Source organism: Hyla sarda, chromosome 10 (genome assembly GCF_029499605.1).
Source record: "Hyla sarda isolate aHylSar1 chromosome 10, aHylSar1.hap1, whole genome shotgun sequence".
NCBI classification, from domain to species: Eukaryota; Metazoa; Chordata; class Amphibia; order Anura; family Hylidae; genus Hyla; species Hyla sarda.
Genome location: NC_079198.1, coordinates 127,594,528 through 127,614,279, shown reverse-complemented (window position 1 = coordinate 127,614,279; position 19,752 = coordinate 127,594,528). Strand labels below are relative to the sequence as shown.

The 19,752-nt window shown below is 45.9% G+C and overlaps 2 protein-coding genes across 3 annotated transcripts in view; one reads left to right on the top strand and one right to left on the bottom strand.

Moving 5' to 3' along the window:
- The window catches only part of LOC130293557 (pulmonary surfactant-associated protein C-like), an 83,726-nt gene that overhangs the window by 48,242 nt on the left and 15,732 nt on the right, over window positions 1-19,752 (bottom strand). For both annotated transcript variants that reach the window (XM_056542380.1, XM_056542381.1), the window contains exon 3: window positions 1,844-1,876. The gene's annotated coding sequence lies outside the window, so the exon portion shown is untranslated. The remainder of the gene's footprint in view (window positions 1-1,843; window positions 1,877-19,752) is intronic.
- LOC130293254 (nicotinamide N-methyltransferase-like) overlaps window positions 2,163-19,752 on the top strand; it is a 32,262-nt gene continuing 14,672 nt past the window's right edge. Inside the window, exon 1 of the mRNA XM_056541754.1 lies at window positions 2,163-2,286. Coding sequence (XP_056397729.1) covers window positions 2,163-2,286 — 124 coding nt within the window. The remainder of the gene's footprint in view (window positions 2,287-19,752) is intronic.

Genomic DNA, 19,752 nt, shown 5'->3' with positions numbered 1-19,752 from the left:
CCCCAGCCCGTGAAGTATGTCCCCCCCCTTATCCCCAGCCTGTGCAGTATGTCCCCCCCACCCCCTTATCCCCAACCCGTGCAGTATGTGCCCCCACCCCCTTTTCCCCAGCCCGTGCAGTATGTCCCCCCGCACCCCCCTTATCCCCAGCCCGTGCAGTATGTCCCCCCGCACCGCCCCTCATCCCCAGCCCGTGCAGTATGTCCCCCCCACCCCCTTATCCCCAGCCTGTGCAGTATGTCCCCCCCACCCCCTTATCCCCAGCCTGTGTAGTATGTCCCCCCCCCACCCCCTTATCCCCAGCCCGTGCAGTATGTCCCCCCCCCCCTTATCCCCAGCCCATGCAGTGCAGTATGTCCTCCTTCACACATAGAAGTCATTTGGGAGGTGAGAAGCTTCCTCTTCTCTCCTCCCCCTGCTCTGTGTTTTCCCCATGCAAACTTGCAACCTCCCCATGGTCAGTTAGGTCCTCTGAAGACAGAGCAGGGGGAGGGGAGGGAGTTGTGTACAGGGGGAGGGGAGGGGAGAGAGCTGTGTACAGGGGGAGGGGAGGAGCTGTGTACAGGGGGAGGGGATGGAGCTGTGTACAGGGGGAGGGAGCTGCGTACGTCCTCTCTCTCCCCCTGCTGTGTCTTCTTGTCTAATGCAGAGCTGCATCCTCCATCCTCCGGGAGGGGGAGATAAGGGGGCGTGGCTTAATTATCTCATGCAAACGTGTGACCTCAGGCTCTGCCCTCGCTCCTCCCCACTCTAGCTTTGGAGCAGAGGGGAGGAGCGGTCCGACTTTTGCATGGGTTTGAAAAATCCACCTCACACCAGCCTGTTACAGTGCGAGCTGTGTCGGCTGCCCAGCACCCCTGTTGCTATGGTGCCCTGTGCGGCTGCACAGCTCGTACACCCCAAACGCCGGCCCTGGGGAGGGGGAATAATGGGACAGGAAGGGGGAGAAATGTGACACTTCCAGTGAGCAGTTCACACCTGAGCCCTTGTTAGGCTGGGTTCACACTACGTTTTCTCCCATACGGGAGCGCATACGGCAGGGGGGAGCTAAAAGCTCGCTCTCCCGTATGTCACCGTATGCGCTCCCGTATGTCATTCATTTCAATGAGCTGACCGGAGTGAAACGTTCGGTCCGGTCGGCTCGTTTTTGCGCCGTATGCACTTTTACAACCGGACCTAAAACTGTGGTCAACCACTGTTTTAGGTCCGGTTGTAAAAGCGCATACGGCGCAAAAATGAGCCGACCGGACCGAACGTTTCACTCCGGTCGGCTCATTGAAATGAATGACATACGGGAGCGCATACGGTGACATACGGGAGAGCGAGCTTTTAGCTCCCCCCTGCCGTATGCGCTCCCGTATGGGAGAAAACGTAGTGTGAACCCACTAACAAATCACATGACACATGACAGGAAAGGAAATGGCTTAGTGGGCCCGATTCGTACATTTCCACTTAGCGGTGTACTCACTTCTGTTGCCAAGGTTTAGACATTAAAGGGTTACTCCGCCCCTAGACATCTTATCCCTTATCCAAAGGATAGGGGATAAGATGTCTGTGGGACCCCTGCGAACTCTGTGTAGTGCCGGTGGGTCGTAACGTCACAGCCACACCCCTCGTGACGTCACAGCCACACATCCTCAATGCAAGTCTATGGGAGGGGCGTGGCAGCTGTCACGCTCCCTCCCATAGACTTAAGATGTCTAGGGGCGGGGTTGAGATATCAAGGGGCGGAGTCCCCTTTAATGACGCAACATTAAACCCAGGCTGTGCACTCACTACTTTACATTGTAGCAGAGTGTTATTTCTTCAGTGTTGTCACATGAAAAGATAGGAGTGGGCTTACTTATGTGAGATACTGTGTGTCCATACAGGAGGCCTAAATAGAGATAAAATGAAGTAGAATTAAATACAAAAACAAAATATATGGAAATATGCACCTGATGATCAGGCACATACCATCAGAATATCCTGTCACACACACCAGATGATAACTATTATGTATTCATGTCATAGAAATAATATAGTCTCATGATCATCACATAAACATCACAAGTCAGCTCCAGGATTCAAGATTATTGACATAAACTATGGGGTGGGGGGTCTGGGTGATGGATCGGGGACTATAACTCTCAGTGTGAGCTCCTGACATCATATTCCTGAAGATGGAGAAGGCTCTTTACCACGAAGGCCATGATCACACTGAACTATGTTATAAGAGCTTTTTTTCCAGAGATGCAGAGACAGAGATCGTTCTCTACCCAGCAGAGAGGCTACATCACTTGTCAGGTAAAGTGGATCTTTATACAGGGTTCTCTCCAGCCTCAAAGTATCAGAGGGGTCAGGGTCCTCATTGAACGCTGCCCTTACACATTAGAATACAGATAAAAGCAGATGATTTCAAGTAAAAAGATTGTAACTGGTTGTCATGTACTGTAGCAATAGATGCTGACGTTTTAGCTGACGAATTACAGATTGTCGTCATCTGCACAGAGGTCAAAACATTTGTGGGCGATAGTTGGGTAAAAGATCTTGAATCTCAGAACAATTCAAGAAAGATCATTTGATCATTCGAGAACCAGAGATCACTACAGGAGCAGAGACTCCTGTCTCAGAGAGGGGTCCCTGCTACTTTGTTCACAGTTTGCAGAACGGCTTTCTCAGTTCATACATGTCACCTGGAGATAAGGTGTGTCCCCATTCAAATCAATGGGGGACATTTATCAAGGTATTTAGAGACTTTTTTGCTTACTCCGGGCACACAAAAAGTCTCACGTGCGACTTTTGTAGGTACACATAAAGTTGCAAACAGCCATACCTAGGCAAGATTTCAGTTTTCACTTTACAGTGGTCATGTATTTATGATGTGTGAAGACAAAAAAAAGTTGCAAATCCCTTCAAAAAATGACCTGGAGTACAAAACTCCCTTACGTGATCGATGTTAAAAAGTCGCAAAAAAGTCTCCCACTTGATGGGGATGCAGTTCCATCCCCTGCAAGAAACCCCCCCTGCGGGTAAAAGTGTGAGGGGGATAATATACAATGGGGGGGGGGGGGGGGATATGAGGGGGATAATATATAATGGGCAGCAATGTAAGAAGCATAATATACAAAGGGGGCAAAATAAGGGGGATAATATACTATGGTGGGGGATGTGAGGGACATAATATACTATGGTGGGTCATGTGAGGGACATAATATACTATGGTGGGCCATGTGAGGGACATAATATACTATGGTGGGTCATGTGAGGGACATAATATACTATGGTGGGCCATGTGAGGGACATAATATACTATGGTGGGCCATGTGAGGGACATAATATACTATGGTGGGTCATGTGAGGGACATAATATACTATGGTGGGCCATGTGAGGGACATAATATACTATGGTGGGGGATGTGAGGGCCATAATCTTCTATGGTGGGCCATAATATACCATGGTGGGCCATGTGAGGGACATAATAGACTATGGTGGGGGATGTGAGGGACATAATATACTATGGTGGGGGATGTGAGGGACATAATATACTATGGTGGGCCATGTGAGGGACATAATATACTATGGTGGGCCATGTGAGGGACATAATATACTATGGTGGGCCATGTGAGGGACATAATATACTATGGTGGGTCATGTGAGGGACATAATATACTATGGTGGGCCATGTGAGGGACATAATATACTATGGTGGGCCATGTGAGGGACATAATATACTATGATGGGCCATGTGAGGGACATAATATACTATGGTGGGCCATGTGAGGGACATAATATACTATGGTGGGCCATGTGAGGGACATAATATACTATGGTGGGCCATGTGAGGGACATAATATACTATGGTGGGCCATGTGAGGGACATAATATACTATGGTGGGCCATGTGAGGGACATAATATACTATGGTGGGCCATGTGAGGGACATAATATACTATGGTGGGGGATGTGAGGGACATAATATACTATGGTGGGGGATGTGAGGGACATAATATACTATGGTGGGCCATGTGAGGGACATAATATACTATGGTGGGGGATGTGAGGGACATAATATACTATGGTGGGGGATGTGAGGGACATAATATACTATGGTGGGGGATGTGAGGGACATAATATACTATGGTGGGCCATGTGAGGGACATAATATACTATGGTGGGGGATGTGAGGGACATAATATACTATGGTGGGGGATGTGAGGGACATAATATACTATGGTGGGCCATGTGAGGGACATAATATACTATGGTGGGCCATGTGATGGACATAATATACTATGGTGGGGGTTGTGAGGGACATAATATACTATGGTGGGGGATGTGAGGGACATAATATACTATGATGGGCCATGTGAGGGACATAATATACTATGGTGGGGGATGTGAGGGACATAATATACTATGGTGGGTCATGTGAGGGACATAATATACTATGGTGGGCCATGTGAGGGACATAATAGACCATGGTGGGCCATGTGAGGGACATAATATACTATGGTGGGCCATGTGAGGGACATAATATACTATGGTGGGCCATGTGAGGGACATAATATACTATGGTGGGGGATGTGAGGGACATAATATACTATGGTGGGTCATGTGAGGGACATAATATACTATGGTGGGGCATGTGAGGGACATAATATACTATGGTGGGGGTTGTGAGGGACATAATATACCATGGTGGGCCATGTGAGGGACATAATATACTATGGTGGGCCATGTGAGGGACATAATATACTATGGTGGGGGATGTGAGGGACATAATATACTATGGTGGGCCATGTGAGGGACATAATATACTATGGTGGGGGATGTGAGGGACATAATATACTATGGTGGGCCATGAGAGGGACATAATATACTATGGTGGGGGATGTGAGGGACATAATATACTATGGTGGGGGATGTGAGGGACATAATATACTATGGTGGGGGATGTGAGGGACATAATATACTATGGTGGGGGATGTGAGGGACATAATATACTATGGTGGGCCATGTGAGGGACATAATATACTATGGTGGGGGATATGAGGGACATAATATACTATGGTGGGCCATGTGAGGGACATAATATACTATGGTGGGCCATGTGAGGGACATAATATACTATGGTGGGCCATGTGAGGGACATAATATACTATGGTGGGCCATGTGAGGGACATAATATACTGTGGTGGGGGATGTGAGGGACATAATATTCTATGGTGGGCCATGTGAGGGACATAATATACTATGGTGGGGATGTGAGGGACATAATATACTATGGTGGGCCATGTGAGGGACATAATATACTATGGTGGGCCATGTGAGGGACATAATATACTATGGTGGGCCATGTGAGGGACATAATATACTATGGTGGGGGATGTGAGGGACATAATATACTATGGTGGGCCATGTGAGGGACATAATATACTATGGTGGGCCATGTGAGGGACATAATATACTATGGTGGGCCATGTGAGGGACATAATATACTATGGTGGGGGATGTGAGGGACATAATATTCTATGGTGGGCCATGTGAGGGACATAATATACTGTGGTGGGGGATGTGAGGGACATAATATTCTATGGTGGGCCATGTGAGGGACATAATATACTGTGGTGGGGGATGTGAGGGACATAATATTCTATGGTGGGCCATGTGAGGGACATAATATACTATGGTGGGGATGTGAGGGACATAATATACTATGGTGGGAGTTGTGAGGGACATAATATACTATGATGGGGGATGTGAGGGACATAATATACTATGGTGGGCCATGTGAGGGACATAATATACTATGGTGTGGGATGTGAGGGACATAATATACTATGGTGGGCCAAGTGAGGGACATAATATACTATGGTGGGGGATGTGAGGGACATAATATACTATGGTGGGCCATGTGAGGGACATAATATACTATGGTGGGCCATGAGAGGGACATAATAGACCATGGTGGGCCATGTGAGGGACATAATATACTATGGTGGGGGATGTGAGGGACATAATATACTATGGCGGGCCATGTGAGGGACATAATATACTATGGTGGGGGATGTGAGGGACATAATATACTATGGTGGGTCATGTGAGGGACATAATATACTATGATGGGGGATGTGAGGGACATAATATACTATGGTGGGCCATGTGAGGGACATAATATACTATGGTGGGGGATGTGAGGGACATAATATACTATGGTGGGCCATGTGAGGGACATAATATACTGTGGTGGGGGATGTGAGGGACATAATATACCATGGTGGGCCATGTGAGGGACATAATATACTATGGTGGGCCATGTGAGGGACATAATATACTATGGTGGGCCATGTGAGGGACATAATATACTATGGTGGGCCATGTGAGGGACATAATATACTATGGTGGGCCATGTGAGGGACATAATATACTATGGTGGGCCATGTGAGGGACATAATATTCTATGGTGGGCCATGTGAGGGACATAATATACTATGGTGGGCCATGTGAGGGACATAATATACTATGGTGGGCCATGTGAGGGACATAACATACTATGGTGGGCCATGTGAGGGACATAATATACTATGGTGGGCCATGTGAGGGACATAATATACTATGGTGGGGGATGTGAGGGACATAATATACTATGGTGGGGGATGTGAGGGACATAATATACTATGGTGGGGGATGTGAGGGACATAATATACTATGGTGGGCCATGTGAGGGACATAATATACTATGGTGGGGGATGTGAAGGACATAATATACTATGGTGGGTGTTACGCCGAGCGCTCCGGGTCCCCGCTCCTCCCCGGAGCGCTCGCAACATCCTCGCTACGGCAGCGCCCCGGTCAGATCCACTGACCGGGTGCGCTGCGATACCGCCTCCAGCCGGGATGCGATTCGCGATGCGGGTGGCGCCCGCTCGCGATGCGCACCCCGGCTTCCGTACCTGACTCGCTCTCCCTTGGTCCTGTCCCGGCGCGCGCGGCCCCGCTCCCTAGGGCGCGCGCGCGCCGGGTCTCTGCGATTTAAAGGGCCACTGCGCCACTGATTGGCGCAGTGGTTCCAATTAGTGTGTTCACCTGTGCACTCCCTATGTATACCTCACTTCCCCTGCACTCCCTCGCCGGATCTTGTTGCCCTTGTGCCTAGTGAAAGCGTTTCCTTGTGTGTTCCTAGCCTGTGTTCCAGACCTCCTGCCGTTGCCCCTGACTACGATCCTTGCTGCCTGCCCCGACCTTCTGCTACGTCCGACCTTGCTTTTGTCTACTCCCTTGTACCGCGCCTATCTTCAGCAGTCAGAGAGGTTGAGCCGTTGCTAGTGGATACGACCTGGTTACTACCGCCGCAGCAAGACCATCCCGCTTTGCGGCGGGCTCTGGTGAACACCAGTAGTGACTTAGAACCGGTCCACTAGCACGGTCCACGCCAATCCCTCTCTGGCACAGAGGATCCACCTCCTGCCAGCCGAATCGTGACAGTGGGCCATGTGAGGGACATAATATACTATGGTGGGCCATGTGAGGGACATAATATACTATGGTGGGCCATGTGAGGGGCATAATATACTATGGTGGGCCATGTGAGGGACATAATATACTATGGTGGGCCATGTGAGGGACATAATATACTATGGTGGGCCATGTGAGGGACATAATATACTATGGTGGGCCATGTGAGGGGCATAATATACTATGGTGGGCCATGTGAGGGACATAATATACTATGGTGGGGGATGTGAGGGACATAATATACTATGGTGGGCCATGTGAGGGGCATAATATACTATGGTGGGCCATGTGAGGGACATAATATACTATGATGAGGATGTGAGGGACATAATATACTATGGTGGGCCATGTGAGGGACATAATAAACTATGGTGGGCCATGTGAGGGACATAATATACTATGGTGGGCCATGTGAGGGACATAATATACTATGGTGGGCCATGTGAGGGAAATAATATACTATGGTGGGCCATGTGAGGGACATAATATACTATGGTGGGCCATGTGAGGGACATAATATACTATGGTGGGCCATGTGAGGGACATAATATACTATGGTGGGCCATGTGAGGGACATAATATACTATGGTGGGGGATGTGAGGGACATAATATACTATGGTGGGGGATGTGAGGGACATAATATACTATGGTGGGCCATGTGAGGGACATAATATACTATGGTGGGTCATGTGAGGGACATAATATACTATGGTGGGCCATGTGAGGGACATAATATACTATGGTGGGCCATGTGAGGGAAATAATATACTATGGTGGGACATAATATACTATGGTGGGCCATGTGACGGACATAATATACTATGGTGGGCCATGTGAGGGAAATAATATACTATGGTGGGCCATGTGAGGGACATAATATACTATGGTGGGCCATGTGAGGGACATAATATACTATGGTGGGGGTTGTGAGGGACATAATATACTATGGTGGGCCATGTGAGGGACATAATATACTATGGTGGGGGTTGTGAGGGACATAATATACTATGGTGGGCCATGTGAGGGACATAATATACTATGGTGGGGGTTGTGAGGGACATAATATACTATGGTGGGAGTTGTGAGGGACATAATATACTATGGTGGGAGTTGTGAGGGACATAATATACTATGGTGGGCCATGTGAGGGGCATAATATACTATGGTGGGCCATGAGAGGGACATAATAGACCATGGTGGGCCATGAGAGGAACATAATATACTATGGTGGGCCATGTGAGGGACATAATATACTATGGTGGGCCATGAGAGGGACATAATAGACCATGGTGGGCCATGTGAGGGAAATAATATACTATGGTGGGGGATGTGAGGGACATAATATACTATGGTGGGCCATGTGAGGGACATAATATACTATGGTGGGGGATGTGAGGGACATAATATACTATGATGGGCCATGTGAGGGACATAATATACTATGGTGGGCCATGTGAGGGACATAATATACTATGGTGGGCCATGTGAGGGACATAATATACTATGATGGGCCATGTGAGGGACATAATATACTATGGTGGGCCATGTGAGGGACATAATATACTATGGTGGGGGTTGTGAGGGACATAATATACTATGGTGGGGGATGTGAGGGACATAATATACTATGGTGAGGGATGTGAGGGACATAATATACTATGATGGGCCATGTGAGGGACATAATATACTATGGTGGGCCATGTGAGGGACATAATATACTATGGTGGGGGATGTGAGGGACATAATATACTATGGTGGGCCATGTGAGGGACATAATATACTATGGTGGGTCATGTGAGGGACATAATATACTATGGTGGGCCATGTGAGGGACATAATATACTATGGTGGGGGATGTGAGGGACATAATATACTATGGTGGGCCATGTGAGGGACATAATATACTATGGTGGGTCATGTGAGGGACATAATATACTATGGTGGGCCATGTTAGGGACATAATATACTATGGTGGGCCATGAGAGGGACATAATAGACCATGGTGGGCCATGTGAGGGACATAACATACTATGGTGGGCCATGTGAGGGACATAATATACTATGGTGGGCCATGTGAGGGACATAATATACTATGGTGGGCCATGTGAGGGACATAATATACTATGGTGGGCCATGTGAGGGACATAATATACTATGGTGGGCCATGTGAGGGACATAATATACTATGGTGGGCCATGTGAGGGACATAATATACTATGGTGGGCCATGTGAGGGACATAATATACTATGGTGGGGGATGTGAGGGACATAATATACTATGGTGGGCCATGTGAGGGACATAATATACTATGGTGGGCCATGTGAGGGACATAATATACTATGGTGGGCCATGTGAGGGACATAATATACTATGGTGGGGGATGTGAGGGACAAAATATACTATGGTGGGCCATGTGAGGGACATAATATACTATGGTGGGCCATGTGAGGTACATAATATACTATGGTGGGCCATCCGAGGGACATAATATACTATGGTGGGCCATGTGAGGGACATAATATACTATGGTGGGCCATGCGAGGGACATAATATACTATGGTGGGCCATGCGAGGGACATAATATACTATGGTGGGCCATGTGAGGGAAATAATATACTATGGTGGGTCATGTGAGGGACATAATATACTATGGTGGACCATGTGAGGGACATAATATACTATGGTGAGGGATGTGAGGGACATAATATACTATGGTGGGCCATGTGAGGGACATAATATACTATGGTGGGGCATGTGGGGACATAATATACTATGGTGGACCATGTGAGGGACATAATATACTATGGTGGGCCATGTGAGGGACATAATATACTATGGTTGGCCATGTGAGGGACATAATATACTATGGTGGGCCATGTGATGGACATAATATACTATGGTGGACCATGTGAGGGACATAATATACTATGGTGGACCATGTGAGGGACATAATATACTATGGTGAGGGATGTGAGGGACATAATATACTATGGTGGGCCATGTGAGGGACATAATATACTATGGTGGGCCATGTGAGGGACATAATATACTATGGTGGGCCATGTGAGGGACATAATATACTATGGTGGACCATGTGAGGGACATAATATACTATGGTGGACCATGTGAGGGACATAATATACTATGGTGAGGGATGTGAGGGACATAATATACTATGGTGAGGGATGTGAGGGACATAATATACTATGGTGGGCCATGTGAGGGACATAATATACTATGGTGGGCCATGTGAGGGACATAATATACTATGGTGGGCCATGTGAGGGACATAATATACTATGGTGGGCCATGTGAGGGACATAATATACTATGGTGGGGGATGTGAGGGACATAATATACTATGGTGGGCCATGTGAGGGACATAATATACTATGGTGGGCCATGTGAGGGACATAATATACTATGGTGGGCCATGTGAGGGACATAATATACTATGGTGGGCCATGTGAGGGACATAATATACTATGGTGGGCCATGTGAAGGACATAATATACTATGGTGGGGGTTGTGAGGGACATAATATACTATGGTGGGGCATGTGAGGGACATAATATACTATGGTGGGGGATGTGAGGGACATAATATACTATGGTGGGCCATGTGAGGGACATAATATACTATGGTGGGGCATGTGAGGGACATAATATACTATGGTGGGGGATGTGAGGGACATAATATACTATGGTGGGCCATGTGAGGGACATAATATACTATGGTGGGCCATGTGAGGGACATAATATACTATGGTGGGCCATGTGAGGGACATAATATACTATGGTGGGCCATATGAGGGACATAATATACTATGGTGGGGGATGTGAGGGACATAATATACTATGGTGGGGGATGTGAGGGACATAATATACTATGGTGGGCCATATGAGGGACATAATATACTATGGTGGGGGATGTGAAGGACATAATATACTATGGTGGAGCATGTGAAGGACATAATATACTATGGTGAGGGATGTGAGGGACATAATATACTATGGTGGGCCATGTGAGGGACATAATATACTATGGTGGGCCATGTGAGGGACATAATATACTATGGTGGGCCATATGAGGGACATAATATACTGTGGTGGGGGATGTGAGGGACATAATATACTATGATGGGCCATATGAGGGACATAATATACTATGGTGGGCCATGTGAGGGACATAATATACTATGGTGGGCCATGTGAGGGACATAATATTCTATGGTGGGCCATGTGAGGGACATAATATACTATGGTGGGCCATGTGAGGGACATAATATACTATGGTGGGCCATGTGAGGGACATAATATACTATGGTGGGGGATGTGAGGGACATAATATACTGTGGTGGGCCATGTGAGGGACATAATATACTATGGTGGGCCATGTGAGGGACATAATATACTATGGTGGGCCATGTGAGGGACATAATATACTATGGTGGGGGTTGTGAGGGACATAATATACTATGGTGGGCCATGTGAGGGACATAATATACTATGGTGGGGGTTGTGAGGGACATAATATACTATGGTGGGCCATGCGAGGGACATAATATACTATGGTGGGCCATGCGAGGGACATAATATACTATGGTGGGCCATGTGAGGGACATAATATACTATGGTGGGCCATGTGAGGGACATAATATACTATGGTGGACCATGTGAGGGACATAATATACTATGGTGGGGGATGTGAGGGACATAATATACTATGGTGGGCCATGTGAGGGACATAATATACTATGGTGGGCCATGTGAGGGACATAATATACTATGGTGGGCCATGTGAGGGACATAATATACTATGGTGGGCCATGTGAGGGACATAATATACTATGGTGGGGGATGTGAGGGACATAATATACTATGGTGGGCCATGTGAGGGACATAATATACTATGGTGGGCCATGTGAGGGACATAATATACTATGGTGAGGGATGTGAGGGACATAATATACTATGGTGGGCCATGTGAGGGACATAATATACTATGGTGGGCCATGTGAGGGACATAATATACTATGGTGGGCCATGTGAGGGACATAATATACTATGGTGGGCCATGTGAGGGACATAATATACTATGGTGAGGGATGTGAGGGACATAATATACTATGGTGGGCCATGTGAGGGACATAATATACTATGGTGGGCCATGTGAGGGACATAATATACTATGGTGGGCCATGTGAGGGACATAATATACTATGGTGGGCCATGTGAGGGACATAACATACTATGGTGGGGGATGTGAGGGACATAATATACTATGGTGGGCCATGTGAGGGACATAATATACTATGGTGGGCCATGTGAGGGACATAATATTCTATGGTGGGCCATGTGAGGGACATAATATACTGTGGTGGGGGATGTGAGGGACATAATATACTATGGTGGGGGTTGTGAGGGACATAATATACTATGGTGGGGGTTGTGAGGGACATAATATACTATGGTGGGCCATGTGAGGGACATAATATACTATGGTGGGGGATGTGAGGGACATAATATACTATGGTGGGCCATGTGAGGGACATAATATACTATGGTGGGCCATGTGAGGGACATAATATACTATGGTGGGGGATGTGAGGGACATAATATACTATGGTGGGCCATATGAGGGACATAATATACTATGGTGGGGGATGTGAGGGACATAATATACTATGGTGGGGGATGTGAGGGACATAATATACTATGGTGGGCCATATGAGGGACATAATATACTATGGTGGGGGATGTGAGGGACATAATATACTATGGTGGAGCATGTGAGGGACATAATATACTATGGTGGGGGATGTGAGGGACATAATATACAATGTTGGGCCATGTGAGGGACATAATATACTATGGTGGGGGTTGTGAGGGACATAATATACTATGGTGGGCCATGTGAGGGACATAATATACTATGGTGGGCCATGTGAGGGACATAATATACTATGGTGGGCCATGTGAGGGACATAATATACTATGGTGGGCCATGTGAGGGACATAATATACTATGGTTGGCCATGTGAGGGACATAATATACTATGGTGGGCCATGTGAGGGACATAATATACTATGGTGGGCCATGTGAGGGACATAATATACTATGGTGGGCCATGTGAGGGACATAATATACTATGGTGGGCCATGTGAGGGACATAATATACTATGGTGGGCCATGTGAGGGACATAATATACTATGATGGGCCATGTGAGGGACATAATATACTATGGTGGGCCATGTGAGGGACATAATATACCATGGTGGGCCATGTGAGGGACATAATATACTATGGTGGGCCATGTGAGGGACATAATATACTATGGTGGGCCATGTGAGGGACATAATATACTATGGTGGGCCATGTGAGGGGCATAATATACTATGGTGGGCCATGTGAGGGACATAATATACTATGGTGGGCCATGTGAGGGGCATAATATACTATGGTGGGCCATGTGAGGGACATAATATACTATGGTGGGCCATGTGAGGGGCATAATATACTATGGTGGGCCATGTGAGGGACATAATATACTATGGTGGGCCATGTGAGGGGCATAATATACTATGGTGGGCCATGTGAGGGACATAATATACTATGGTGGGCCATGTGAGGGAAATAATATACTATGGTGGGCCATGTGAGGGACATAATATACTATGGTGGGCCATGTGAGGGACATAATATACTATGGTGGGCCATGTGAGGGACATAATATACTATGGTGGGCCATGTGAGGGACATAATATACTATGGTGGGCCATGTGAGGGACATAATAGACCATGGTGGGCCATGTGAGGGACATAATATACTATGGTGGGGGATGTGAGGGACATAATATACTATGGTGGGCCATGTGAGGGACATAATAGACCATGGTGGGCCATGTGAGGGACATAATATACTATGGTGGGGGATGTGAGGGACATAATATACTATGGTGGGCCATGTGAGGGACATAATATACTATGGTGGGCCATGTGAGGGAAATAATATACTATGGTGGGCCATGTGAGGGACATAATATACTATGGTGGGCCATGTGAGGGACATAATATACTATGGTGGGCCATGTGAGGGACATAATATACTATGGTGGGCCATGTGAGGGACATAATATACTATGGTGGGCCATGTGAGGGACATAATAGACCATGGTGGGCCATGTGAGGGACATAATATACTATGGTGGGGGATGTGAGGGACATAATATACTATGGTGGGCCATGTGAGGGACATAATAGACCATGGTGGGCCATGTGAGGGACATAATATACTATGGTGGGGGATGTGAGGGACATAATATACTATGGTGGGCCATGTGAGGGACATAATATACTATGGTGGGCCATGTGAGGGACATAATATACTATGGTGGGCCATGTGAGGGACATAATATACCATGGTGGGCCATGTGAGGGACATAATATACTATGGTGGGCCATGTGAGGGACATAATAGACCATGGTGGGCCATGTGAGGGACATAATATACTATGGTGGGCCATGTGAGGGACATAATATACTATGGTGGGCCATGTGAGGGACATAATATACTATGGTGGGGGATGTGAGGGACATAATATACTATGGTGGGTCATGTGAGGGACATAATATACTATGGTGGGCCATGTGAGGGACATAATATACTATGGTGGGCCATGTGAGGGACATAATCTTCTATGGTGGGCCATGTGAGGGACATAATACACTATGGTGGGCCATGTGAGGGACATAATATACTATGGTGGGCCATATGAGAGACATAATATACTATGGTGGGCCATGTGAGGGACATAATATACTATGGTGGGCCATGTGAGGGACATAATATACTATGGTGGGGGATGTGAGGGCCATAATCTTCTATGGTGGGCCATAATATACCATGGTGGGCCATGTGAGGGACATAATAGACTATGGTGGGGGATGTGAGGGACATAATATACTATGGTGGGGGATGTGAGGAACATAATATACTATGGTGGGCCATGTGAGAGACATAATAAACTATGGTGGGTCATGTGAGGGACATAATATTCTATGGTGGGCCATGTGAGGGACATAATATTCTATGGTGGGCCATGTGAGAGACATAATATACTATGGTGGGCCATGTGAGGGACATAATATACTATGGTGGGGGATGTGAGGGACATAATATACTATGGTGGGCCATATGAGGGACATAATATACTATGGTGGGCCATGTGAGGGACATAATATACTATGGTGGGCCATGTGAGGGACATAATATACTATGGTGGGCCATGTGAGGGACATAATATACTATGGTGGGCCATGTGAGGGACATAATATACTGTGGTGGGGCATCTGAGGGACATAATATTGAACAGAGTTCAAATGCTGAAGCTAACAAAGCCTTAGGCAAAAGGGCAGGGAAGCGTTCTACCATGCACATCGCTCTTCGGGTTGTTGAGCGTCTCAGCACTGAGACCCTGTCCGATCAAAACATGTCTCTGTGACATACAAAGGGTTGCAGTAGCAGTCTGCAGATGCTAAGGCACGTGAGCACTAAAGATATGGAACATTGTAAATTACTTCTATTAAAAAATCGGAAACCTTCCAGTACTTATCAGCTACTGTATACTAAAGAGGAAATTCTTTTCTTTTTGAATATCCTTTCTGACTGACCACACTGCTCTCTGCTGACACCTCTGTCTATTTTAGGAATTGTTCAGAGCAGGAGCAAATCCCCATAGCAAACCTCTCCTGCTCTGGACAGAAAGGAAATTCAAAAAGGTAAAAACTTCCTGTGGAGTATACAGCAGCTGATAAGTACTGTAAGGGTTAATCTTATTTTAATAGAAGTAATGAGGTAATTTACAAATCTGTTTAACTTTCTGGCATCAGTTGATTTAAATAAAAATGTAGCCATCCAGCTACTGTGACAATATCATCCTTGTGCATTCACTTCCAGGCAGTGCAACAAAGCAACTATAAAAGCAAGTACAAGAAGCGATTGTGTGAAGTATACAGGGTCGGCCATTTCTATGGATACACCTTAATAAAATGGGAATGGTTGGTGATATTAACTTCCTTTTTGTGGCACATTAGTATATGTGAGGGGAGAAACTTTTCAAGATGGGTGGTGACCATGGCGGCCATTTTGAAGTCGGCCATTTTGAATCCAACGTTTGTTTTTTCAATAGGAAGAGGGTCATGTGACACATCAAGCTTATTGGGAATTTCACAAGAAAAACAATGATGTGCTTGGTTTTAACGTAACTTTATTCTTTTATGAGTTATTTACTAGTTTCTGACCACTTATAAAATGTGATCAATGTGCTGCCCATTGTGTTGGATTGTCAATGCAACCCTCTTCTCTATATACTGCTATATACTACTATATACACCGCAGGAGAAATGCTAGCACAGGCTTCCAGTATCCGTATACAATGCTATTTACTACTATATACACCGCAGGAGAAATACTAGCACAGGCTTCCAGTATCCGTATACACTGCTATATACTACTATATGCACCGCAGGAGAAATGCTAGCACAGGCTTCCAGTATCGGGATACACTGCTATATACTACTATATACACCGCAGGAGAAATGCTAGCACAGGCTTCCAGTATTCGGATACACTGCTATATACTACTATATACACCGCAGGAGAAATGCTAGCACAGGCTTCCAGTATCTGTATACACTGCTATATACTACTATATACACCGCAGGAGAAATGCTAGCACAGGCTTCCAGTATCCGTATACACCACTATATACTACTATATACACCGCAGGAGAAATGCTAGCTCAGGCTTCCAGTATCCGTAGTTTCAGGTGCTGCACATCTCGTATCTTCACAGCATAGACAATTGCCTTCAGATGACCCCAAAGATAAAAGACCTTGGGGGCCATTCAACTGGCCCACAACGACCAATACACTTTCCAGGAAACTGTTCATCTAGGAATGCTCGGACCTGACACCCATAATGTGGTGGTCATCATCTTGCTGGAAAAACTCAGGGAACGTGACGTGTTCAGTGATGAGGAAACTTTTATGTGAATGGTGAAGTTAACAAACAAAACCAGCGCTATTGGTCTGACACTAACCCACATTGGATAGATCCCTCCAAGACTGGTGGAACACAAAAACTGATGGTCTGGTGTGGTATATGGGGTACAAAGATAGTGGGGCCATTCTTCATCAATGGAAACCTCAAGGCCACTGGATATGTGAAATTGCTACATGATGATGTGTTTCCCTCTTTATGCCCTGAAGCTGCATGTTCCCTGAGTTTTTCCAGGAAGATGGTGACCACCACATTATGGGTGTCAGGTCCGAGCATTCCTAGATGTACAGTTTCCTGGAAAGTGGATTGGTCAGTTGAATGGCCCCCAAGGTCTCCCGATCTGACCCCCTTAGACTTTTATCTTTGGGGTCATATGAAGGCAATTGTCTATGCTGTGAAGATACGAGATGTGCAGCACCTGAAACTACGGATACTGGAAGCCTGTGCTAGCATTTCTCCTGCGGTGTATATAGTAGTATATAGAAGTGTATACGGATACTGGAAGCCTGTGCTAGCATTTCTCCTGCGGTGTATATAGTAGTATATAGCAGTGTATACAGATACTGGAAGCCTGTGCTAGCATTTCTCCTGCGGTGTATATAGTAGTATATAGCAGTGTATACGGATACTGGAAGCCTGTGCTAGCATTTCTCCTGCGGTGTATATAGTAGTATATAGCAGTGTATACGGATACTGGAAGCCTGTGCTAGCATTTCTCCTGTGGTGTATATAGTAGTATATAGCAGTGAATACGGATACTGGAAGCCTGTGCTGGCATTTCTCCTGCAGTGTTGCTATCAGTGTGTGAAGAGTGGGAGAAGAGGGTTGCATTGACAATCCAACACAATGGGCAGCACATTGAACACATTTTATAAGTGGTCAGAAACTTGTAAATAACTCATGAAAGAATAAAGTTACGTTAAATGACCCTCTTCCTATTGAAAAAACTAAAGTTGGATTCAAAATGGCTGACTTCAAAATGGCCGCCACGGTCACCACCCATCTTGAAAAGTTTCTCCCCTCACATATTCTAATGTGCCACAAACGGGAAGTTAATATCACCAACCATTCCCATTTTATTAAGGTGTCTCCATATAAATGGCCCACCCTGTACAAGTGAGTGCAAGTATAAAAATGAAGGGGACTTAAAATTAAGGGAATTTAAATTCAGGGAGTTTAATTGAAATATTTGCTTCTGTTTTTTACAGTTTATTTTTACAATCCCCAAAACCAAGATGGCCTCCATGTTGGAAAAGGCAGTCCAATGTACATCTTGCACAATGTATGCAATCCTTGAACAGCAGTTTGAGGGTGCATATTGTTGTGCGAGTTGTTAGAAGCGCAGATCCTGGATCTAGAGGAGCAACTGGAAACACTAAGACACATTGACAACTTGGAGAGGAGTCTCCTGCTCACTGAGCAAGTACTCTCTGGGGTAGAGGTGGGGGAGGATAGTGGGACGGAGGTGCAGGACAGTCAGGCAGCTAGCTGGGTTACAGTTAGAAAACGGAGTAGAGGGAAAAGTGTCAGGGGGGCTAATCCTGAACATGCACACCCCAACAAGTATGCCCCTTAAAAAATGATGAGGGAGAAATTATAGACGGGGATCAGGAAAAAGCAGATATATTAAACAAATTCTTCTTCATTGTATTCACAGAGGAAAATTTAATGCCAGGTGAAATACAGCGATATAAGGTAAACTCCCCTGTACAGATCACCTGTCTAACCCAGGAAGAAGTCCAGGTCACCTGTCTAACACAGGAAGTAGTACAGGTCACCTCTCTAACCAAGGAAGAAGTACAGGTTACCTGTCTAACCCAGGAAGAAGGACATGTCACCTGTCTAACCCAGGAAGAAGTACAGTGCCGCCTACAAAAAGTCAAAATAGACAAATCACCAGGTCCAGATGGCATTAACCCCTGTGTTCTAAAGGTATTAAGTAATGTAATAGACAGACCCCTATTTTTAATATTCAGGGACTCTATAGTAACAGGGACTGTTCCCCAGGACTGGCGCATAGCAAATGTGGTGCCAAAATTTAAAAAGGGGTTAAAAGGTGACCCCGGGAATTATAGACCTGTTAGTTTAACCTCGGTTGCATGTAAATAGTTTGAGGGTTTTCTAACAGATGCTATTTTGGAGTATCTTGATAAAAATAAATGTATGACTCCATATCAGCATGGCTTTAT